Here is a 25,739-nt window from a genome sequence, read left to right as displayed (position 1 = left end):
CCCGTGGGCGTCTTCCCTCGGGAGAGACCCCGTGCCCAAAGACCAGTCGAAAACACGCAGCTGGATGCAAGCAGCAAGAGGTTTATTGGATACCAGGTACCTGGGGCGACCAAGTCTCTCGGAGGACTTGTGCGCCAGCAGGTTGGGGGTGAGGGGTTTTTATAGGAGAGCAAAAAGCGAGGTTTACAGAAGCAAGATGCAGGGTAGTTACGGGGATTCATTTCATTGGTCAATTTAAATAAGGCTAAGCTGAGTGGCACATTTTTGACCTTTTACCTAAATACCAAGGAGGGGGTTGTCCAGACCCACCTGGATACCAAGGAGGGGGTTGTGCTACCTGTTTTTCTTATCTCTTTCTGCCTTCCCGGCTGGCGACCAGATGTCTGATTGCACAGCCTCTGACTTGTGACGAGCCCCGCTTTATACGTGACTCAGGCCTCGCAATCCTCTTTCTTTGTTTCTATGGCCAGTCCATAAATCCCTGTCTTGCAGCCAGATAAGGCTGTCCTTGCTCTAATTCTCATGTATCTTTGCTTAGCATTCCGGAGGCCCTGAATTCCGGAGGCCCTTAATTAAGCCTGTTATTTGCTCAGCATTCCGGAGGTCCTGAGCTAGTTATCTGTGAACCTTTGCAAAACGGTATAGCTGTGGTTAAAACGAGGGGTCCTTCAATAGGTAACTGATAAGTCAAATGGAAGTTAGAAATTGGTTTTATGTATTAGGATTAGTAAGATTAATAATTGTGATATTGAATTGTTTGTGTATTGCCCAACACAGTCCTCCCTTGTGTGTTAAGATTGTAAACCCCATTGATGCACTGGATATTGAAGTTGTTAGCAAAGAATCATTATAAAGACAATTCTCTTGCTTGGTCTGGTAACACATCGCTCTCTGGGGAGAAGGGCACTGAGTCCTCTTAGCACTACTCACAAAGATCCTTTAGCTGAAACCCAACAGCTAGCAACACACCATATAATCTCATACTTAAAAACAGGTAAAAATAAAAAGTAGATAGTAAAGTTAATTTTAATAGTATCTTTACTTAGCATTAAAACATCCGACATATTTCAGCAATCAATATTAAAAATTGATAACAAGGCAATTAACTTTTTCTTGTACTGTCTTCAAAACTTCGATAGATGCTATACTTTCCTTGGAAATATCTGGTCTAACTTTTGTAAAATCTACAACTGAAAAACTAGACCAACAAAGCCATGTTTCGCCATTTTCTGCCAACGCTCGGTTAGGTGGGGCAGAGTCCCTTCATACCAGGCTTTCCAGTTGTCTCACACTGAGTGGGTACATCGCACATACCATTGCTCCTAGGTGGGTCGGATGATAGGGAAATTTGTCAATGCTGGGACTGTGGGCTCCCACAAAAAAGAAATAGAAAAAAGCTTCAGCATTTGCTTTTGCTTAGTCTTTGTGTCCAAAACAAATTTTATTATTCATGGATTGAATCGTCATTTAAGAGTTTTGTTTTGCTTTTTATTTCACTTTTTTTTCTGCCCCAGACTAATCAATCACATTGAAGAGCTCTTTCTTTGATCTTGAACATTCTGTAACTATGTGGGATATGTTGGTAGGTGAGGGGCGGGGCATGCTGACACTCCAAGTCACTAAAAACAAAATGCAAGCAGCTGTTGGCTGTAGGCTGCTCTGTCCACTCAGGGTCAAACTTCTGGGTTTAGCTTCATGCTTTCAGGTTTTGGCACAGAGACACTGGCTCTGATAGAACACCGCAGAAAGACTTTCCAACTGAATGGTTTGCTGTGATGTTCTGTAGAAGCCTGGGTAAGGGTGACTGAGTCAAATCCCATGTAGACGAGGAAGCCGAAGAAGCCTAGCAACCCCTCTGGCTCTGTGCTGGGTCCTAGGTCTGCCTGAGGCTTCTCTTCTCATAACCTCCAGGCCTTGGAATGGCTGAGCCTGGTGGAGCCTCGGATTCTCTTATTCTTTTTGTTGGTGTTTGGATCCGGGGCAGGAAGAGACAGCTCTAGCTCCCTTTTCTTGAGGTCCCATTCTGGGTCCTGTTCATCAAGCAATAGCCCTCTCTGGCGGTAGTCCCGGCATTCTGGTTCTGCCCTACAAAAAGAACAGCCTGTGAGTGTGGGAGAAGGAACCTGGCCAGTGTTGGCACTGACCCTTTTTCCTGAGTGCCACACATAGAGCAGGTCATTCATTGTCTAATTGAGATGGAAGGAGGCCAAGTTCACATATGTCCAAGTGCACACTCTACATTCTAAACCTTCTAAAGGTCAGGTCTCAGGCCCCAGAGGAACTACCCGAAGATGGAAAAGGTTGGTACGGGCCTGAGTGTGGTAAATCTCTGACTCAAAGACAGCTAGAAGGAGGGGCTGCTCACTGTTAAAGTGCCACATTTCCAGAACAGTCTTCATGACACGGGAAAGCTGTTCCTTTTAATTCTATTTTCCCGACTATAAAAGCAACACACATGCTCATTGTTTGAAATTTTAAAGTGTAGCTTGGCGCATGTGCAGTTCCAGCACCCAAGAGAATGATTCAACAGGATTGCTGCAGGTTCAAGGTCAGCCTCTATGAGTTCCAGTCTGGGCTTCAGAGTTAACCCTGTCTCAATCAATCAATCAATCAATCAATCAATCAAGTAAATTGGAAGTGCAAGAAGAAAAATACTAATTGTATAGACTGTATGTCTAGGTAAATTAAGGAAACATAGCCTAAGAGCGCACCTCCTCACAATGTGAACTGTGAAGGAACCCAGTGGTCTTGTCTAATCCCACTATATTGTTCTTTTTTAAAATAATATGATGATGGGATGCCCCGGGTGGCATGCGAGCCAGGCAGAGGCTGCGGCCGCCAAAGCAGTGTAGAGTCCCCGGGCGAGCGGCAGAGTCAGGTGGCTGGATGCGGTGGATGACAGAGTAAATGGACATAGGCTATACATAAAGCTAGACATTTATTACTTAAAGAAAGGGAGACATAGACAAACATAGAGAGAACAAAGACACACGTACACACGACACGAAACAAAAACACACACACACACGCATATGCACACACACAAGATGGCGGTGGGGGGAGGTCAGAAGTGGCTGGGGTGGGCGTGGTTACTTCTTAAAGTGTCCCAAAGGAATAACACACTAAACCTCTAATCCCACTACAGGATACTCACTGCCACATCCTCTATTGTGTGAGCAACTTTGGAGCCCATGTGTTTCAGTTCATACATCCCACAATGAGTTCAGCATTGGCTTCTTGTCCAACTATGGTCCTCTGCCTGCCCGCTTTAGCCTACAAGTCCTGGCTGTGATCACCCAGTCAGCCAGGATACTTCTCCCTCCACACTCCCTCCCCTTCTTCTCATGCACATTCTACCTATGCACATTTCCAACATGGTAGCTGCACCCAGACCAGCAGGTTTTCTCTCCTCCCTCTGCCAGGGCTTCGCTGTATTTGCAGGACCAGATTAATTATACCTACATCCTGAATTCTTCCCTCTAACTCCTCTAACATCGGAAGGGGAGTAAGTTTCTGGTGGGAAATGATAAGAAGATGGGATTCACAAATAATGCAGCTGACATTTTTGTCCGCTCAGCATTGCCTGCCTGATGTCCACAGCAGTGCCCACTGCATTTTCATTATGCTGGACCAGATGTCATGTGCATCTGGTCACTAAGGAGGGACTAAGATTGCTCAGAAAAAAAAAAAAAACATAGAAAGTCAAGGACAAGACTCTGGGGAATTCTAGCATTTGAAAGGCACATAAGGATAAATACTGAGAACCTGGGCATGATGGTGCCTGGCTGTAATACTAGCTCCTGGGAAAGGGACACCAAGCTGAGGGAGGCTGTGACAAGATGGAAGGGAGGAAGGGAGGGAAGGAGGGAGAGAGGGAGGGAAGAAGAGGAAGGGAAGTACATGAAAGATTACGAATGGAGAAGGGAACATTGTGTTAGCAACAGGACCTTTATGGTTACTCGTATGAGAAACGTATCCATACAAAGATGGGGAAGATCTCCAAAGGGGGAGCGAGAGATGAGGAAGGAGGATCGGTTCCATAGATGAACACCGGAGTAGTTCAGGGCCCTAGGGGAGAACAAAAGCAGTGGGAGGGTCCTCTAGCTCTGTTCATTTGTTTAAGAAGGTCTTATGAGCAGTCAGGGATTCCTGCCCTGTGGGAAGTTCAAGTTCCTCCCCCCTCCCTCCAGGTCTAGGAAGGTGAGCATCCAAACAGACTAGGATCCCAAAAAGCCAGTACATGCAGATGAAACAAGACCCAGTGCCATTATCAATGGCTTCTCAGTCAGCCCCCATGTCAGCCACATTCAGAGAATCCAGTTTGATCACTTGCTTGTTCAGTCCCAAGGAGGAGAGGGAGTGGGGGGAGTGGGAGGGTACTGGGAGGAGGGGAGGAAGTGGAAATTTTTATAAATAAATTAATAAGTAAATAAAAAAAGAAAAACTAATAAAAAATAGATCTTAATAAAAAAAAAGAAGGCCTTAAGAGCAGAAAGGAGTGGGGGAGGGGTAGAAACAACTAACAATACAGGAGGAAGTGAAGACTAAGCAAAGAATAACACAGGGATGGCTTTCTTATAGAAGGTGTGAAGATTCTAGATCAGTGGTTCTCAATCTGTGGGTTATGTCCCCTTTAGGGGTCGAACAACTCTTTCACAGGGGTGGCCTAAGACCTAAGATGTTTATATATAATTTAAAACGTAGCAAAATTACAGTTATGAAGTAGCAACAAAAATAATCTTACAGTTGGGTCACCACAACATGAGGAGCAACATTTAAAGGCCACAGCATTAGGAAGGTTAAGAACCACTGCTCTAGCTGGAGGAACACCATGACACAGAGAGATGGGAACGCCAGAGTGAGCTGGTGTGGGGATTTGTAAGACCCGGAAGTACAAGGATGGGGAGTTGTTAAAAAGCGTGCTCCCTCCAGACGTTTCAGAGACAGCTGAGGTTGGCTTAGATAGAAGTAGATGTCTCTAGTTCCCTGCCAACGCTCATCTACTTGTTTCTGGATATTTATGAAAAGCCTAGAAGTAGAGAGTCAAAGCCCAGGAGTAGAGAGTGCAGAAATGGCAGCCCCACAAAAGAAAACCAAAACAAACAAACAAAAATGAACAAAGGAAAAAATCAAACTGGGACAAATGGCTAACTGTGGTTAGCATCCCAAAGAGCAAGGCCTCCAGGTTCTCTCAACATTACAAATACTGTTACAAAGTGTGTGCTGGTATTCTGAAGCTTCTCAGCCCTTCTCACCCCACCCCTACCCTAAACTTCTCCAGCTCATGGACACCCTTTCACTTCGTTTCTCATTCCTATATAACCTGCGATTCCAGCCGTGTTCTCTCTTGGCTCACTCCTGGCTCTTGGTCCTCTTGAACCTCTCTCCTCTTTACTGTTTCTCTCCCTTCTCCTCTTCTCTCACTTTCCTCTCATGGCCCAGTCCACTCTCCTGGCCATGTTTAGTCTACTCCTTTGCACTGGAATGCCTCTGGCTATACTCTCCCTCAGATCTACAATAAAAACCTCTCTCCATCCATACCTTGGAGTGGTCATGTCCTCACTTTGTAGATCTGGTGCTGAAACCCGGTTTAATCAAGGGATCCATGAATGGCTGGGGATGCTAGGTCATAAGGTACAGAGAGCAAAGGGTCTAAAAGTCATGAGTAGAGGCAAGGAAGGTGTGGAATGCCATACCATGGCATCCAGATGGCAGGAAAATTAGCGAGCCCTGCAGACAGGAGGTAGGTTGGGAAAGAAAAATGTTGAATGTCAAGAGGTTTCAGGTCCTATGTGAGGACCCGAGGAGTAATAAGATGGAGGGAGCCGCGTCACACAGTGGGCATTAGAATTGCAGGAAACTCAGCGAAGCGTGGCTCCTGGTGCTCAGGGCCATGGAACACAGAGGTCCCGAGCACCTAGAGGAGACACCTGGAGGATGCGTAGAACTGGGGAGAAGAGTCTGTGCAGGACTCTCGTCAGCTTGCTCTTTCCAGCTCCTCATTTGTGACTTGTGATATTTTTAAATAGTGACACAATGTCTAAGGCAGGGTCTCTTGAGGAATTTCTATGGATTTCCAATCTCATCCCCGGCAACAGTTTTATTAGTTTAACTTTGGGGGGGATGGCAGTGTCGGGGACTGAACCCAGGGCTTCACATGGGCTGAGCGAGCTTTCCTCTCGGAAGCTACATCCTTCAGCTCCTAATTTATTTTTCCTTTTGAGACAGTCTCACTAATTTGTTCAGACTGACCTTGAACTCTCTGTAGCTCAGGCAGACCCCACATTGGCAATTTCCATGGCTGAGCCTCTTGAACAGCTGGCACTGTAGGCCTAAGCCACCATCCTGTGCTAATTTAACATTTCGATGATAACTGCATTTGAAGCTCACTGGAGACAGCCCACTGCCACTGCTCTCCACCATAAACTGGCATTACTTCTAGGGCTTCTGTCCCTCCCATCTCCTTCCCGTGCAACCACGGTCAGACCAGGCTATCCAACGTCTTCTTGTATGAATCACTTGACCCAAATTATAGATCCATACATCTCATTTCCATTCCTCTCAAGGCTATAACTGCAGAGAACAGAATTAGCAGTTAATTATATTCAACTGCTTAACTTAATAAATAAATGAACAAATGTTTGACAAGGTCTAGTCATGCCAGGGGAGGCATACATGAATGGAGACAGGGGTTAAAAACAGAAGTCTAAATTCATTTGACTCATGGTGTGTGTATATGTGTGTGTGTGTGTGATATCTGCGTGTGTTTGTGTGCTTATGTGTGTATGTGCATATAGAGGCAGGAGGCCAATGAAGTGAATCGTCTCTCTGGGTTTTGATATAGGACGTCTCACTGCATTTGCAAATTGCAGTTCTGCTTAGATTGGCTGTCCTGGGATCCTTTGGTCTCTGAATGCTCACACTGGAGCTACCGATGAGGCCACCTTGACTAGTTTTACCTGGGTCCTGATGATCCGATCTCAGGTCCTCTTGTTTGTGTGGTAAGCACCTCCCTACCTGAACCATCTCCACAGCCCCTGCTGCGCTTTCAGTATGAAGAAACTGAGGGTCAGGAGGCTGGTTGACCTCTACAGAATCACGCAGCTAGCTGGAGTACCTTACAAACGCCTGAGAGTGACCATGAAGCTTAGGCCGTGTCCCAGACTTAACGTCCAGTCCTTATTAGAGATAATTTTTATATGACCTAAAGCAAAAAAAACAAGTCAATGTACTTTTCACTTTCAAGTTGTCATTCTTGCAAAAATGATCAAAAAAAATCGATTTTGAAACTTACTATAGGCACTAGAAAGATGGCTCATCCTGTTAAAAGCAATCAATGCCTCTAGCCCATATGGCTGCTTATAGCAGTTGATAGCTCCAGTTCCAGGGGATCTGGCACCCCCTTTTGACTTCACACAGTATACATACATACACCCAGGTAAAACACTCATTCACATAAAAGTATATCATCCTCTAAAAAATTATGATACTGGTCAATTGGTTCAGAGATTCTCAAGCTGTCCATCATGACTCTTTCAGGGTCATGCATCCTGCATATTAGATATTTATACTACAGTTCATAATAGTTGCAAAGTTATAGTTATGAAGTAATAGTGAAAGAATTTTATAGTTGGGGGTCACCGCAACATGAGGAACTGTATTAAAGGGTCAAAGTATTAGGAAGGTTGAGAACCCCTGAGTTAGATCTCTTTGTTTCGTTTTCATTTACCTGAAATTGACCAATTGACGATGTTAGTCTTCTGCTGCCACTTTAAGAACCACCCCCACGCCAGCCACTTTTGGACCTCCCCCCCGCAGCCATCTTCTCTCTCTCTCTGGTGCCTGTGTGTGTGTGTGTACGTGTGTCTTTGTTTTCTCTCTGTTTTCTCTTCTTTAAGCAATAAATGTCTCCCTCTTCTTTAAATAATACTGTGTCCTATGAGCCTTTTATCCGCCGTAACCGCCTGCCTGACTCCCCCGGCCGCATGGCGTTGCAGGGTCTCACAGCCATCCTTGCCGGACTCCGCAAGTCGCCCAGGACATCCCATCATCATATTCTTTTTAAAAGAACAAAATTTGGTGCCGTGGACTTGAGAGATTCACCCACCAAAGGCCAGAGTTCCAGCTTCACCTTTCGTCCGGGACTCTGACAACTTCCGGGATTGAATCGAACTGAGGGCCTTCTCAACACCACCAACTGCCTGAACTCATTCCTACAAACAACACCGGCTTCTAATCGTAAGTTTCCTCACTCCAGCCAGCTTATCTGAGCCTTTTTAACCCGGGATTGACCGGTCCTCCCGGTGTTTCTGGGCTCAGGGGTTACTTCTCCGCCCCGTCGCTGGCATCCATTACGGCTTATGTCCTCTGTTAAGCCCGTGCATTCCCCCACCTGGGGACCCGGGGTTCCCAGGCTTCTTCCTCTTTATTTCAGTCTTTTCTTCCTTCCAACCTTTCTCGTGGACATAATTGGCTGATCCGGTTCGGCCTTTAGCATCCCACATGGGCACTCGGACGCCTGGGCACATGGTTTTGGATACTCGATTTGCATCTCACCTAAACAGGGAGCTGTTCCCCATAGGCTCGAGATGCCACGGTTTTTTGCGGGTTTTTCACGGTCTTGACCTGGGAAAGCAAGTCGTACCAGCCTAAATATGCCTTAAATTGTCTGTTTATATGGATTTTTCACGATTCAGACTCTGGATAACAACCAGGCAGCCCCCGGCTTTTAAAATTCCCACGGTCTTTTCATTCAAGCCACAACATGTGACCGCCGCCATGTTCATTGGGGTCAGGTGACTTTATCACTAGATTCACTGAGAGCCAGATCACGCGACCAGGCCCTCCCACTGTTATGTATGTCCCGCTTTCCCCTCCCCCTCCTCAGTGTTCACTGAAATCCTCTCCTTAGCTGTGATTACAGGTGTTTTGCATAGTGACGTGCTTTCTGATAGGGCCCATCAGAAACATACACTTTGCCTAATTCCTGTTCTCTGTGTATAATAATTGTTCATTTCATCTCGTTTCAGACTACAAAATCATAAACTGGTATGTACTTTTAAGATGTTTTCTACCATTGTCAGTTCTGTCACTAATCTTAATGTTAGTTTTTTTTTTCTTTCTGTCTGTCTTTTTACAAATGTGGATCTTACCTATTAAGAGTCAATACAGTCAAACTCAAACCCAATCTTCCAGACAGATTCTATACTGCAGCTATACCTAATAATCAGCCCTCAATTGCTCAGAGATCTGGGGAATGCGATATTTAAATGTTTAAAAAAACTTTTCATAACAAAAAGAGACAGGTTGGCTCCTAGCAAGCACACTGTTTCCTCCGAGAAGACAGAAGACCAACGTCCATCTGCAGTTTGCTTCGACTGCCTAGCGCTGACCATTGGGCAAAAACTGCCTATCCCCTAAACTGGAGACCTCCAAACGTGGACAGGATCACTGGAATTGATAGCCTAGCTGCCCAGGGTCAAGGTAGGCCTGTCTTCCTAAAGATTTCTTAGTCCACAGAGTCTTCAAAAGCCTGGCAGGCTCTACATTAAACAACAAAGGTCAAATGCAACCTTCAGCGACCAGGGAGGACCAAAGGGTAGCTCTAGGTGCCAACCAAGTAAGTTCTCTGTCATTTTTTAATCAGTAACTCAAATAAAATCTTATCCTTCTCAAAAATCTCTGACAGTCTGATAGCTGAGAGGTTTTGCCAGGTTGTCTCACCAAGTAAAAATACTTTTTATTATAATTTCTGTTTTTACAAACCCAAGGAGTTCTTAATACAATATATATGTCTAAAACTTCTGTTTTTCTTAGAAGTTCCAGGGAGCCAAATTAAAAAACCCACCGTAAACAGGTCAGATACAAACCTCTTAATTCCCTGGTCCTAAAATTTTTTCTCAATTTAACTTTGTCCTCTGTTCTGCCAATACCCTAACCAGGTACAAGGGACATTTCCATGCCACAGACACCTGTCCTGTCAGGAGCAGAGACCAGCTATGCCAGAATGTGACCAACACCCAGCTTCTCTCGGATCTCCCTCACCCCCACACCCCCCCAAAGACGACACCCACAAATCAGCTGGAAGCAGTCTTGAGAATTCGCCGCCCCAATTCCTTCAACCTGTAGTGTCTAACCTTCTACTTTTTATTATAAAAAGGATCCGGGAATGTTAGTCTTCTGCTGCCACTTTAAGAACCACGCCCACCCCAGCCACTTTTGGACCTCCCCCCGCAGCCATCTTCTCTCTCTCTCTGGTGCCTGTGTGTGTGTGTGTGTGTGTGTACATGTGTCTTTGTTTTCTCTCTGTTTTCTCTTTTTTAAGCACTAAATGTCTCCCTCTTCTTTAAATAATACTATGTCCTATGAGCCTTTTATCCGCCGTAACCGCCCGCCTGACTCCCCCGGCCACATGGCATTGCAGGGTCTCACAGCCATCCTTGCTGGACTCCACGAGCTGCCCGGGACATCCCATCATCATATTCTTTTTAAAAGAACAAAAGACGAAAGCTCAGATCACAGGCTCCTGTCTACAGCTGGGAAACAGTACTCACCTCTCCAGGAAGTCCACACAGGCTTTCTGCCCATAGATCTGTGCGATCCTCTTGGGTGTGTCTCCGAAGAAGTCAGCAGCATCAATGGCAGCGGGCAGTGCATGGAGAGTCTTGAGGACATTCAGATGGCCGGACTCAGCCGCAAAGTGAGCTGCGGTCCAGCCCACGTCAGTGACCAAGCAGGGTCTGGCTCCATATTGTATCAGGAGATGTAGCACCTCCATTTGGCCTTAGACACACCATAGAGAAAGGATGTGGAGTTAAGATACAAATGTCCTCCGTGGCCTGAGACCAAGAGCAGCCTACAGTACAGATGCAGGAGGAGGTGGGTCTTTGAGGTACCTCTGCCTTGTTATCAACATTCCCCTTCCTTTTCATTCTTCTTCCTGGGAGACAGTTTCCCATCCTCCTTCTATGGAGCCCTCTAAGAACCTCCTCTATTCTTTCTAGAACAGTCCTTCCTTCTGTCTACTGTCCCAGGTCTTACTTGAGTTCTTCCCATCTATGCAATGGCAAACCTCACTACTTCTACAGCTACAATAGATTCTTTGTTTGTTTTAATTATTTATTTTGTATATTTTTTCTGCGATTGAATAGGGCCCCAAGTGCCATATACAAGGTCTCTATCACTGAGTTATAGTCCTTAGAACTCTCCTTACTTTTTATTTTGAGAGAGAGTAAGTTAAGTTGCCGAGACTGGCCTTGAACTTATTCTGTACCCCAAATGGGTCTTGAATGTTCTGCTTCATTCATAAATGGTCAAAAATCGGAAACAACCTAGATGTCCCTCAACAGAAGAAAGGATAAAAGAAATGCGAGACAATTCTTTACTCAGCTGTTAAAAATTGTTACTCAGCTGTTAAAAATGACATCATGGAATGTTCAGGCTAAAGGATGAAACTAGAGGAAAATCATCTCGAATGAGAGATCCCAGACTCACAAAGATGAATATGGCATATATTCATTTATATGTGGTGATCAGTTATGAACTTAGGAATAACCAAGCTACAATCCATAGAACCACAGGGGTTAGCTATAGAGTAAGGGACGAGAGGGAACAGGTAGCTCTCATTAGGAAAGGGAAATAAATTAGGCAGTTATGGATGGATGGATATGGGGGCTAGAATGGGAGGATCAAGAGGGGAGGAGAGAAGAGAAAGGGTTGTGGGAAGAAAACAGTGAGAGAGAGCTAAAATTAAGGGGCACTTAAGGGATAGAATGGTGTCTTAGTTTGGGTGTTATTGCTGCGAAGACACACCATGACCACAGCAATGGTGTAACCACAGCATGATCCACTCTTAAAAAATAAAAAAAAATAAAAAACCAACAAGCATTTAGTTGGGCTAGCTTACAGTTCAGAGGTTTAGTCCTTTATAATCATGGTGGGAATTATGGTGGCATGCAGGCAGACATGTTGCTGGTGAGGGAGCTGAGAGACCCACAGGCAGCATGAAATGATTGAGTCACTAGGCCTGGCTTGATCCCCTGAGACTTTAAAGCCCACCATCAGTAACGCTCTTCCTCAAACAAATACCTATTCCAACACCACATCTCCTAATAGTGCCACTCCCTATGAGCACTATGGGGCCATTTTCACTTAAACTACCACATATGAAAACCTAAATATAAAAAAGGGCAAAAGTATGTTACCAACTTACATTACCTGACCCACTTGGGAGCCAAGAAACTAAAAGATGTGATTAGGTCCTCCCGGCTATTATGTTATAGGACTCTCTGACTTGGCAGAAACTCACCCTTACAAAATCCTATGTGGGGAACCACCACCGCTCGCTGAGTCTGGTGGAGTGTATAATCCTGATGCTATTCTTTCTAGACCCTTTATTTGACCACCTAAAGGCCCTTGAAGTGGTGAGACGCCAGATCTGGGAACTACTGAAAGAAGTATGCATCTCTGCCTAGATTCATGCCTCCCACGTGAAGCGAGCTCCTGAACTATCCAAATTGCAGTATCTGGGGCTTTTGACAACACCACCAGTCAGGAGGCTTGTGTTTGGGGGACTAATCATATGCTGACTCTTACTGAGATTATGTAATGAGACTCTTAAGAGCCCTAAGACTCCTGACACCAGGTACTTGGTTCCTGGTTTAGGTAGATGGTGGGCTTGTAGTACAGGCCTGATACCTTGCGTGTCGACATCGGTTTTTAATGATACCAAAGATTACTGTGTGCTTCTACAACTGGTACCTAGGGTCTTTTATCATCCAGCTAACATGCTTGAAGATGAGTTTGACAAGCACTCAATTCTCTTTCGATGAGAACCAATTTCTCTAACACTAGCAGTAATCCTGGGCCTTGGGGTAGCTGCCGGTGTTGGGATAGGTACTGCTGCCCTGATACAGGCCCCTCAGTACTTTAATGAATTAAGAAGAGCCATGGAAGAAGATCTGAGGGCTCTAGAACAATCTATTTCCAAACTCGAAGAGTCATTGACTTCCCTCTCAGAACTGGTCTTAAAGAATAGAAGGGGATTAGATGTGTTATTCTTAAAAAACAGAGGATTATGCACCTCTCTTAAAGAGGAATGTTGTTTCTATGTGGATCATTCAGGAGTAATTAAAGACTCCATGAGTAAACTTAGAGAAAGGTCAGACAAAAGACAAAGAGACAGAGAAGCACATCAGGGATGGTTTGAGAGTGGTTTAATAGATCTTGGATGACTACTCTGATATCTTCCCTTATGGGACCATTCCTAATTTTGCTTCTGCTACTGATTATAGGTCCATGTATATTAAATAAACTAATTACCTTCATTAGAGAAAGAATAAGTGCTGTTCAGATTTTGATGTTACGCCACCAATATAGTGCTTTACAAGGTCAAGAAGATCCTGAAATCTAGTTCTATGATTAGAACTAGGTACTAGAAGAAGTGGGGAGATGAAAGACCTGGATAAATCCAGACCCCTCTAGCAGGAAAAATAGAGCCAAAAATCTAGGTTCAGTGACTCTGTTTCAGGAACTAGCTGAAGATAAAGTTAGATTATAATCTTGAGAAACAGGGAGTTGCCCCTTTGTGATTATCACTGGTATTTCTTGAATACTCTGTTTCAGGAACTACCTGATTATAATCTTGAGAATAATCTTGAGAAACAGGGAGTTACACCCTTGTGATCATCACTGGTTATTTTCAGAATTTTCTATGATGCCCTCTCTACTCCCTTCAGATTACTGGGCTGTGGTTTCTTCCCTTAAAAATCCCTTCTCCCAATTACTCAGGGTCGAACTCCTCCCCTGCGTGGGTTATGAGTCTCGACCCCAGTGCACTGGTTCCTGCCCTGTCAAATAAACCTCATGTGATTGCAGCAAGGACGGTCTCTCATGAGTTACGGGGGTAGGGGGGGTCTGCTATCCTGAGACTTGAGTGAGAGTCTCCCCACACCGGGGGTCTTTCAACACAATGGACTGTTACTCAGCTGTTAAAAATGACGTCATGGAATGTTCAGGCTAAAGGATGAAACTAGAGGAAAATCATCTCGAGTGAGAGGTCCCAGACTCACAAAGATGAATATGGCATATATTCATTTATATGTGGTGATCAGTTATGAACTTAGGAATAATCAAGCTACAATCCATAGAATCATAGGGGTTAGCTGTAGAGTAAGGGACGAGAGGGAACAGGTAGCTCTCATTAGGAAAGGGAAATAAATTAGGCAGTTATGGATGGATGGATATGGGGGCTGGAATGGGAGGAACAAGTGGGGAGGAGAGAAGAGAAAGGGTTGTGGGAAGAAAACAGTGAGAGAGAGCTACAATTAAGGGGCACTTAAGGGATAGAATGGTGTCTTAGTTTGGGTGTTATTGCTGCGAAGACACACCATGACCACAGCAATGGTGCAACCACAGCATGATCCACTCTTATAAAATAAAAAAATAAAAAACCAACAAGCATTTAGTTGGGCTAGCTTACAGTTCAGAGGTTTAGTCCTTTATAATCATGGTGGGAATTATGGTGGCATGCAGGCAGACATGTTGCTGGTGAGGGAGCTGAGAGACCCACAGGCAGCATGAAATGATTGAGTCACTAGGCCTGGCTTGAGCTCCTGAGACTTTAAAGCCCACCATCAGTAACCCACTTCCTCCAACAAATACCTATTCCAACACCACATCTCCTAATAGTGCCACTCCCTATGAGCCCATGGGGCCATTTTCATTTAAACTACTGCGTTTGAAAACCTAAATACGGTAGAAATGTCCTAAAATAAATACATCTATGAAGGTGATCTAGATGAAATTGCTAAATAATGAAGGGGGGGTTAAAGTTCTAATTGGCCATCTCATCACCAGACAAAGCTTTTAGTACCAGTATTGGGTTAATCTAATTGAGTTGTTGGTCAAAGGAGGTCCACAGGAATCCCCAAACAATCCAGGCTATTACCAAGACTATATAGGTTGCTCTCCACAAACTGACAGCAAGGCCCCACTGGTAAAGACAGCACCTACACAACTCATTGAAGATGGAGACATGTAACCAGTGCCTACACAGAGCCTTCATCCCTATGTTCTTTGGTACAGGAAGGTGCTCTTTATGCTCTCAAAAGAGAGACATGAACACCAAGGCAGCCACAAGCCTGTTATCTACAACAGTGTCCTGTCTGAAAGATGCACTAAGGCAACGGTGGCACAAAGCTTGTGGGAGTAACCAACCAATATCTGATTTGATTTAAAGACCACACCATGAGAATGAGCCCATACCAAACACTGCCTGGGTGCCCAAGAACCTGAGAGTAGATAGCCCAGGGAGCTAGGAAAAAAAGTTAACAAATGTCACTTATACCTGTGGGAGAGAGAAAAGTTTGTTTTCTCCAAAAGAGTGATACTGGGTATATCAACCACTCCAGGATAAGCTTTGTATCCAGGACTGGTTTACCAACAAATAAAGAATTCCACAGGGGTATGTGTGTGTGTGTGTGTGTGTGTGTGTGTGTGTGTGTGTGTGTGTGTGTGTGGTGTATGCGCATGCATGCACGTGCACGTATACTTTTATTTGTTTATGGTTTGGTGTTCTTAAGTTTTCTTTTTGGTGTGGTTGTATTTACTTTCTTGGTTTGGGGAATCACTGTTGTATTGGTTTTGTTTGTTTGTTTTTCCAGGCAGGGTTTCTCTGTGTAGCCCTGGCTGTTCTGGAACTAGCTCTACAGACCTTTAACTCAGAGATTTATTTGCCTCTGTCTCCCAAGAGCTAGAATTAAAGGAGGGAGGGGGAAAAAGATCTGGCAGGACTTGGGGAAAAGGAATAATATGAACAAAATACAGCTAAATAATAAAAATATTAGTAAGCATTAAAATAAATTAATTTTTTTAATAAAAAATACTTTAAGACTTGGGTCAGTGAGATAGCTCATCATTCAAGCCTGATGACCTGAGCCAGAGTTTATATAATGTAGAAGAAATCCAACTCCTGAAAATAATGTAGAGAAAATCCAACTCCTCTGACTTCCACATGACCTCCACACCATCACATCCACACATCCTCACACCACCCTACCGATACACATCATGTACAGACACACACTAGCAAATTTCATTACAATTAGTAATTTGAGCATCTTTAGAACACAGCTGACACAGGTCAAGAACACAGGTTTTTTAATCAGACAGACTCACCAACAAGTAATATCTCGGATAAAAAAAAAAAAACAACAATGCTCAGTGCCCTCATTTGCAAATCAGGACTGTACCATTAATCTCAGTAAATCCTTGAGGAGGACAAATTCCCAGATGTGAAACACCCAGCACAATGCCCAGCACACAAGTGTTCCCTCAGTGGTCAACTGGTATAGTTACCAATGCTCCCTACATAGATTTTTGCAAAGTTGTTTGCAGTTGGTCTTACTTTCTGCCTAATCCCTCTCCCCACAAGAAAGGCAAATAATTGGAACCAAAGATGCCTATAGTACTGCTTTGCTTAACATTATTTTGTGATGTTTATTTCTAAAGACTCTCCTTTTAGGGGGGGAGGTTCGAGACAGGGTTTCTCTGTGTAGCTTTGGAGTCTGTCCTGGAACTCACTCTGTAGATCAGGCTGGCTTTGAACTCAGAGATCCACCTGCCTCTGCCTCCCAAGTGCTGGGATTAAAGGAGTGCACCACCACTGCCCGACACTAAAGACTTTTCTTAAAAGAATTTAGTTTATTTGAATTTATGTGTGTGCTTGTATGTCCATGTTCTCATGCACATGTGTGTAGGCTCCACAGAGGCAGAAACTGTTGGTTCTCTTGCAGCTGGAGTTTGAGGCGGGTGTGGGTGCTAGGAAGCGAACTTGGTCCTTACAAGAGCAGCGAGCACTCCTAACTGCTGAGCCATCTGTCCAGCCCCAATTTCCAAAGACCGAGCTTTGTCACTAACTTCCTGTCGTATAACTGCGATATGCTGGGAGGGGGTGGGGATGGATTGATCTTTATGATACTCCGTTCATGAAGTCATGATGACAGAGAACCGAGAGCATACTCATCATTGTACAGGTTAACTAACTCCACATCAAATAATTCCAGTACAGCCTTACTGCCCCCATAATATAGAAGAATGAGTCCCCCAAAGCATTAAATAACAGGGTCCAGGTGCTATCACTACTAAGGGTTAATGCCAGGGTCGGACCGCTCCATCCAGCACTAAAGAAATGTCCGTCTCACTCTCTGACACAGACGGAGGGCCTCGTGAAGGTGGACTAGGAGGGAAGAATCTGCAGAGGCACTGTCTACTCACCTCTGATTGCCGCCCAGTGGAGCGGCGTCCTGTCGTTCCAGTCCACATCCTTGTAGTTTGGGTCACAGAGACCTTTCTTCAAAATCTTCTTCACTGAATTGTAGTCGCCTGCTGCCACGGCCTGGTGGAGCTTCGTCATGTCTGACATTTTCGACAATTCCATGACAGAATCTGCCTGAGATACAGGCCATTTAGGAGACTCCATACAGCCCTTCACCCCTAGCAAGGGCTCCCTAGGTTTCTGCATCAGTTACTTGCTTTCCTGTTTTGTGGCCTGAATTCTGTGGTGATGTTCCTGTCAATGAAAGACCCTATCTCAAACAGAAGGCAGGAGGATGTGAGAACCAGGACCCAAAGTTGTCCTCTGAACTCTATACACAGAAGCACACACCACACAGCTTTCCTCCCACACACTCACACACATTCACACAAACACACACAGCTCTCCTCCCACACACTTACATCCACACATCCACACTCTCCTCCCACACACTCACATCCACACACAAACAGCTCTCCTCCCACACACTCACATCCACACACACACACCTCTCCTTCCACACACTCATACACATGCATACACACACAAAATCCTGTGCCACGAAACACCAGTGCTTATATACTGTAATCCACAAACCCTTAGGAGCCCCTGATTTTTAATTTAGGGGATTTATGAAGTGAAAGCTTTTTATTTTAGTATTAAAATGTCACCAGCCTTGTCCACTCTGCTGTCACTGCTGTCACTTACCCTGTGGTTTAAAGGTGATGGTAGAGAAAACTGGTGATGGCTGGACATACAAAAAAGATGCTCTCAGCAAACTGCTATTCACCACACTTAACAGGAGAGCATGGATTCATGGGAGCATAGTACAATTCAGATTACATTTATTGACTCCTTCACCCCTGAGTATATGACTCAGTGAATGTGATTGTACAATGAAATTGGCCAACATGAGGAAATCTTCATCACCCATGGACCAGTCTCTCCATATGACAAGCATAGAATGTTGCAAGCTGGAGCCCAAAGAGAGAGCTAACCTGTGGGAGCTAGGCCAGTGGGTTCTAATGGAGTACAGCAGACACATGGACATCATTGCAGATGCTACATGGACATCATTGCAGATGCTACATGGCTGCAAATCTTTGAGAGATCACTACTTGTGCAGTTCTGATATAGATCCAAGAAGAAAACTCACGATTATCCAAAGAGGCTGTAAACACTTTCCCCTTTCCAATTTGACAAATGTCTGAAATCACCACTCCTTACACACACACACACACACACACACAGAGAGAGAGAGAGAGAGAGAGAGAGAGAGAGAACTTTCCTCCCACATAGTCACACACATGCACACATACACACATACAACTCTACACACACACACAAACACAGAGAGACAGAGAGAACTTTCCTCCCACACAGTCACACACACACACACACACACACACACACACACACTCATCAAAACATGACAGTTAATGCCAAATGGCTAAAAGGATCCAACTGACTGCAACAAGTTAGGTATTAAAGGGATTCTGAGAACAGAGAGCAAGCCAACATCATTCTTCACACTTTTTAGTTGTTGTGGAAAACATGATTACTTTTCATGAAAATATTTATTATGCTGTCAGTTTACTTTAATTCCATGAGAAATGTAATTCATGAAACTGCTTTAACAAGTTTTTAAATGTGCCATTTTTGCCAATGACCCAAAAGGAAGGAGCCTCAACTAAGGAATTTACCTCCGTCAGATTTGCCCTCTGCTGTGGGAGGGCTCAGCCCACCGTGGGCAATGCCACCCTGGACAGGTAGTATAAGAAAGCAAGCCAATAAACTTTCCTCAAAGATCAGTGCTTCTGTTCCTGTTTCCAGGTTCCTGCCTTGGGTTCCTGCCCTGATCTCCTCAGTGATGAGCTCTAACAGGGAAACTGAAACTTCCTGCCACAAGCTGTTTTGGGTCAGAGTTTTTTTATCACAAGAGAAACCTAACTAGGACACTTATGGGATGGATTTATTAGAACTTCCCATTGATGAATTTAGCTACACTTTAAGATACTCTGAGGGCCGGAGAAATGGGTCAATGACTAAGAGACATACTGTTTCTGCAGGGGACCAGAGTTCCACTCCCAGAACCTACATCAGACGGTTCACAACCACCTACCTATAATTTCAGCTCTTAGGGGATCAAATGCCTTTAAGATTTGGCTATAAGCCTCACAAGCCTCTCCAAAGGATTAAAAATAAAATAAATCTTTAAAAAATGCAAGCTACTTTTTAACTTTGTATGGTGGTAATGTCAAGGGATATAATCCAAATCAATAAAAGCTCTTTGGGTGACATTGAAGAGTATGAAAGACTCTGAGATCTGAAGCCTGGAGAAATGCTGCCGTGAAGACGTGAGGAGTAGAGTAGGGAGCCGGAGAGGGCAGTGTCTTGAACTTGCATGCACTGGAGATCTCAAGAGTCAAGCTGGAACCTGGAGAGCCCAGTCTACCTTCCGAGAGCGGTCAGCAGCAGCCCCAGAGGTTCGTTAGAAATGCAAATTACTGGGCTCAGTATCTGCCTACTGAGCCTGAAACTCTGGGATGGGGACCAAGGATCCTGGTGAGGTATCTGATGCATAACCCCATGAGAGAACAACCCTAGAGCCCGAGGACCATAGAAGTAAACATAATTAAAGTGCACTGATCAGGGAACAGGAGAAAAAGCCAGTTACTAAGAGTGGGACGTAAACAGAGCTGTCCTGTCAGAGCCCTAGGTTGGATCCTGAAGAGAAGCGTAACGGTCATTTTCATGGCTGACAGCGGTGGATCCTGGGACCAGGAGGCACTCAGGCATCCAGCGTCAGTGTGTAGACCGGGGCTCAACCACCTTTTCTACAAAGGACCAAACACCAAATCACTTTTACACCGAGGGACCAAGTGGAGGAACTTCACAGGAACTTAAAAGCTGCTTATATAACAAGAGGGGGAATTCCTGCTGCACCCTTTTCTCTGTGTACCCGGGGTGCATGTGCCATCTACTTGGTATCCAGCAGCTGCCAGCTGTCGGCATTCTCGGGGCAAAGAAGACGTGCGTGAGGAGGAATCAGCTGGTCAGTGAGGTCAGGCTTCTCTCGGGCCCAGAGCTGCAGGTCCTCCAGAGACCTCATTCCTCCCAGGGCTTGCCAATCTCCACTTAACAGCTGACCAGGGTCAAGCCTGTTGTGATCCAGCTGCCCTCACTCCCCCTGACTGACAGCGGAACTTCCTTGTGGTCTGTAATTGACAAGGATGTTTGTGTTCTTTCTGGCCGGTGGGTCTGGACAGAAGGAGTAGAGGTGTAGAAGGTTGCTGGGCAAAATAAAGGTTGCTGTTCTTCCACCTGAAAAGAACCACCTGCACCTGGACCACTGATGGGCTATATAAGAATGCGATGTTCAAGTGTAGCTGTTGCTGCTCAGGCCGCAAGACTACGCAGAAGCATCTTTCACTTCCGGGCTCCCTGCTGAGCTGCTGTCTGTGCTGTCTGTGAGTCCCTAGCTAGCAGATTTTCAGATGTCTGGATCGCTCAACTGGGGCAATGAGTTTACATCAAAGGTGGATGCACACCCTGCCCCTCAGCCCTTCTCCGCCTCCTGCCTGAGAATAAGAGAGTCTGGCTACTGACTTGCACTGTGAAACCTCCTCCATCCTCAGAAGAGTGTAAGAAAAGACCCTACTTCTGTCACATGGGTTCTGATTCTTCTTCAGAGACCTGGCCATGCTCTCTGTCATGTGCTGAAGCTGGATCTCAGACTACTGCCAGGTTTACTACCTATCTGTTGTCCATGGAAATAATAATCCTCTTCTAATAAAATTGCTCATCGTCAATCCAACTCAGCATCCCTCCTTAACCCCATCCAAGACCTTTAAGGCTATGCCCAAGTTTAATGTCAGGTCAAAGGGTACTTCATTTTCTTTGAAAAGCATCAATCCACTGACCTGGTCCAAAACTGAATCTAGGCTCAGCCCACCCTGGACTATAGAAGAATTTCTTCTGGTTAAATAAAAGCCAGTATTCCTCAGGAACTTGTGAAACTGGTTCCCATCTGCCAAAAGGGGTCATTTTCCTGGCCTCTGACAGAAGGGATTAATGGCTTTCTGTTGAGACAGACATGGGGTTGCATATAAAAGTCCATGGTGGCCTTCAGGCTCCTTCAGTCCCTACTCAGGCAGGCTTGTTATAGATCTCAAAGCCCAGTGAGCATCCTTGTCTTTCTCACCTCCCTCCCCAAACTGGTCCAGACACAGATACTCAAGCACACATGAATGAACGCATGCACACATGCAGGCATGCACATAGGCACACATGTATACACGCACCCACACACCATGCTTTCTTTATAACAGCAGGGTTTTTCACCCTACCCAGCTACACTTGCTATTCTCTCTCTTGATGTTCTCTGATGCTCAATCTGCTTCTTTTTCTCTCTGCTCTGGACTCTCTCTCCCAGATGCTTCTGAGTGTTTTCTCTCTCTTATCCTTCAATTAAAAACCTTCTCCCCAATCATGGAGTGGCCAATCATTGGTTTCTTTACTGTGCCATGCGCAAACATTTCAGATCTTTCACCACTGCGATCAGCAGGACCTGAAGAGGGGACCAGGCATAGTGGGGGTTGGGCAAGCAGGTGATTGGGGTGAAAAGGTCCACCAGGGTGGAGCTCTGAAGGCTCACCCTCAAAGTCTCCTAGAGCCAACCTAAGAAGGCCAGAGATGACTTATAAGCCTTCAAAACAGGAATGGGATTTGGCTTAGAAGTGACAAATTGCCAGCCTCTGTCTGCACAGAGCAGGGAGGGAAATTGTTTGTGTTTCTGGCTCATATGGTAATGGATAAGGCCCCAGATTCTGCCTTTGTAATGAGTTCTTACCAGAGTGGATGGCAGCTTCTATCTGAATAAAAAGCAGGGAGCCGAGGGCAGGGAGCAAGATTGGGGACTTTCAGGACACAGCAAGAAGAGGATGGTGACTCATTAGAAAGGATGCATAGTGTCACCAGTGGAATGCTGGGAACAAAGATCCTTGACCTTGACCCGAGCAGATCAGAGAGTCTCTGGTTAAGTGTGACAAGAAACGTGTACTGCATACGCTTCGTGGGGTAACAGAGAAGACATATGCACAGCATGTCCCCCCTTTTGGAATGTATGGGGATGCATAGGTGGTGAGGGTGCATGCATGTGTATGAGACTACATGTGGAGGCCAGAGGGTGAGTGTCTTCTTCCACCTTATATATTGAGGAAACATGTTTCACTTGAAGCCATGGCTCCCTGATTCAGCTAGTCCGGCTAGCCAGCTTTCCCTGGGATATCCAGTCCCTGCCTTCTGAGAACTGCAATTACAAATACACCACTAGACTCACACCTAGCGCTTACATGGGTGTCAAGATTCAATTCTGGTCCTCAACTCATACATCAGGCATTTTACCGGTACCTGCTGAGTCATCCCTGGAGCCCTTGCATCTCACTTTTTAAATTTGACTTATTAGGGTCAGGGGAGATGGCTCAGGTGCTGCAATGCTTGCTGCACAAGCATGAGGACCTGAGTTCAGAGCCCCAGAACCCATGTTAAAGGAAGCCTGCAGCAACAGTGACTGTAATCACAAAGTGGGGGAACTGAAGGCAGGCAGATCTCTGGAGAGCTAATTTAGCAGAACAGATGGCCAGAAGTTCAGTGAGAGACCTGGATCAAAATGATTATGTAGAAAACAGTTGAGGAAGACACCCAGCGTGGACCTTTGCTTCACACACGTACACAAATACACAAACATATATATATATATTTTTTGACAGGGTTTCTCTATGAAACCCTGGCTATCCTAAAACTCACTGTAGACAAGGCTGGCCTCGAACTCACAGAGATCCACCTGCCTCTGCCTCCTGAGTGCTGGGATTAAAGACATGTGCCACCACTGCCCGGCCTATTCTTTGTTTTTAACGTAATTTTTTAATTGATTCTTTGGGGATTTCACATCACACATCGCAATTCCACTCATTTCCCAGTCCTTCTGTGTCCACCCTCCATCCCTGTGGGAGCACACTTCTAATTCTACCTGGAGAGGGGGAGACAGGCAGATCTCTGTGGCTCCCTAGCCAACCAGGCTAACCTACTCAGTGAGCTACAGGCCAATGACGCCGTGTCTCAAAAAACATGGTGCATGGTTCCCGAGGAACAAGACTCAAGGTTGACCTCTGTCTGCCACACACATATTCCCACATACACAGAACAAATGAAGAGTGATAAGATGTTCTATGGGCAAATCATGAAACATGCTATATGAACAAAGTCAGACACATGTTTCTATGGGCGCAGGCAAATCTCTGGAGTCAAATGTAAATCAATAGCAGCCTAGGACCAGTTTGGGGTAGGTGGGCGTGAGCAATGAGTGCCGGCAAAAGACAGGATTTCATGTGGGGGGCAGAGTGGCGGACTCCTTGTGGGAGGACCCGACTTTGCAAACTCCGTTTAAAGATGGGGCTTCATCTTAACTCATATAATGAGTGGGGACTTATCTTAGCCCCCAAAATGTACAGTGATAGCAGGAATTTGAACAGATACCCTGATAATAATAATAGCCAATTAAAAAGTCAGGGAGCAGGGCCATAAATTTAATGAGGTCCAGATGTTCCTAGGAGGCATCCTGTTCTTGAAGATGTTATTAATGGTCCTTTGTTAGGGTTTTTGCACCCAAAAACTGACCAGTGGTTTCAGAAACTCCCTTATCCTATGCCCTCCTTACCCAATCCCAAGACGACAGGACATGAGTCCCCTGATTATGGCATTTCCCCTTTAAAAATTCTCTCCTTCCCTGGACTCGGGGCTACTCTTCTCTCATCCACTACGTAGGTGTGCTGGAGGTGTAGTCCAAACTCGAGTTTGTATATTAAAAACTCTCATGTAACTTGCATCAGAATCCATGAATTCATTTGGGGACCTGAGCATCACACTTGAAAGTCAAACTGTGGCAGCCATGGTTTCCTAGCCCTGAAATTCTAACACCCACGGAATTGGAAGCTTTAAACACACCCAGTCTTTTGGTATGCAAATTGACCCGAATCCACTAACCTAACTACTAAAATTTAGCAAACTTTGCTTTGCATGAATGTTTATGAATTTGATCAAGTATATCTGAACCCCAATCCTTCAGGTAGACGTACCTTGACTTAAAAATAGTAGTACATTCTTGAGTTAAGTAGGATTTACCTAATAAATAAAGAACTAAGACTAAAAGTACTTACTGTCTTTCCTGGGAGCTCTGTGTTGCAGGCCTTCTTAGCTGGCTGGAGTGTTAGTTTATTAGCACCGTGGAAACTGATCCCTCCTCCTCCCCAGGCAAGCTAAAAATGAGCCTCAGCTTCCGGGTCTTTGGAGTCTGGTGGGCAGGCCTGCCTCTCTGCTTCTCATCCCAACTGTTCAAGAATTTCATCTTCTCCTTTAGTTTAACTGGGATGGTCCTCAGTAGGCTTTTAAGAGCATTTAATAATCAAGTTGAAATTGAAAAGCAGCCGTCTGGTCACGACCCACAAGAGACTGTAAAGCAGACCTGCTGCTTAGTAGCCACATGGGACTTGAGGAATGTCTGCCCACCTTGGATTACTAGGGACAGCACAGGCCCCCACCTTCAGAAATAGCCGTGAGATCCTGAGTAAATTCCTTAATGTTACTGGGGTTCGAGTTTTGGTTTTTTGCTCACTACTCAAAGGAAGTATTTTGTTTATTTATTTGTTTGTTTGTTTGTTTTTCAAGACAGATTTTCTCTGTGTATTCTCCCCCCACACACACATACAACACACTATCCTGAAACTCACTCTGTAGACCAGGCTGGTCCTGAACTCACAGAGATCCACCTGCTTCTGCCTCCTGAATAATTCTGGGAGTAAAGGCCTGTGCCACCACTGCAGTCGAAAGGAAACATTTTTAATCTTTTCCCTTCTGACTATTAAATACAAATAGCCGAAGTAATTTATAAAACATTTGATGCAAGATAGATGTTTAAACAAGGACATTTCTTCATGCTTTCTCCTGGCCTTCCTTCCCCTCGTCCCCTCTGCTCTACCCAAACATCTACCAAGTCTCCGGCACTGCTGATCTCAGACTCCTCCGTCCCTCTGTCCCTCCCTCTCTGTCTTCTTCCTCTCTTTTTTTCCCTTGTTTTTTATTTGTTAGTGTTCTGTATTGCAGGGGACGATCAAAGAAAGAGAGTCACTCCAAGATGGAACTCAGGCTCTGTGGAACTGAACCCCAAACAGCTGAGCAAAGGCATTTTATTGATTGATAACTTGGTTTTTGGGTAAAACAAGTTCCCTATACCAAAGCTCCTGATCTAATCTATGTGGTCCATGAAGGAAAACATCACACCCCTGCCACTTTAGTCCTTACTGTGCACTGTTTTCAGTGCCTAGTAGTGCAGGACACTCCAGGTGTGCCAGGACCGTTTTGGGACCAG

At 45.1% G+C, this 25,739-nt stretch overlaps 1 protein-coding gene across 4 annotated transcripts; it reads right to left on the bottom strand.

Moving 5' to 3' along the window:
* Positions 1 to 65: 65 nt before the first annotated feature.
* Positions 66 to 24,582, bottom strand: Ankrd66 (ankyrin repeat domain 66). 4 transcript variants are annotated; one of them, XM_087897984.1, is made up of 4 exons: positions 24,532 to 24,582; positions 17,275 to 17,449; positions 10,554 to 10,782; positions 66 to 2,085 (listed from the first exon to the last, which is right to left on the bottom strand). In XM_087897984.1, the coding sequence occupies exons 2-4, from the start codon at positions 17,435 to 17,437 to the stop codon at positions 1,899 to 1,901; spliced, it is 579 nt and encodes a 192-aa protein (XP_087754110.1). In that variant the 5' UTR covers positions 17,438 to 17,449; positions 24,532 to 24,582; the 3' UTR covers positions 66 to 1,898. The 4 variants fall into 4 exon arrangements, with proteins under 4 accessions (XP_087754110.1, XP_087754111.1, XP_087754112.1 ...); XM_087897985.1 differs by lacking the exon at positions 24,532 to 24,582 and adding an exon at positions 22,167 to 22,238; XM_087897986.1 differs by lacking the exon at positions 24,532 to 24,582 and adding an exon at positions 22,167 to 22,232 and having other exon boundaries at positions 17,275 to 17,445.
* Between the last annotated feature and the right edge of the window lie 1,157 nt (positions 24,583 to 25,739).

This window comes from Myodes glareolus, chromosome 18 (genome assembly GCF_982192425.1).
Source record: "Myodes glareolus chromosome 18, mMyoGla1.1, whole genome shotgun sequence".
NCBI classification, from domain to species: Eukaryota; Metazoa; Chordata; class Mammalia; order Rodentia; family Cricetidae; genus Myodes; species Myodes glareolus.
Note: the sequence above shows the minus strand (reverse complement) of the source record. Positions and strands in the feature narration are given on the sequence as shown.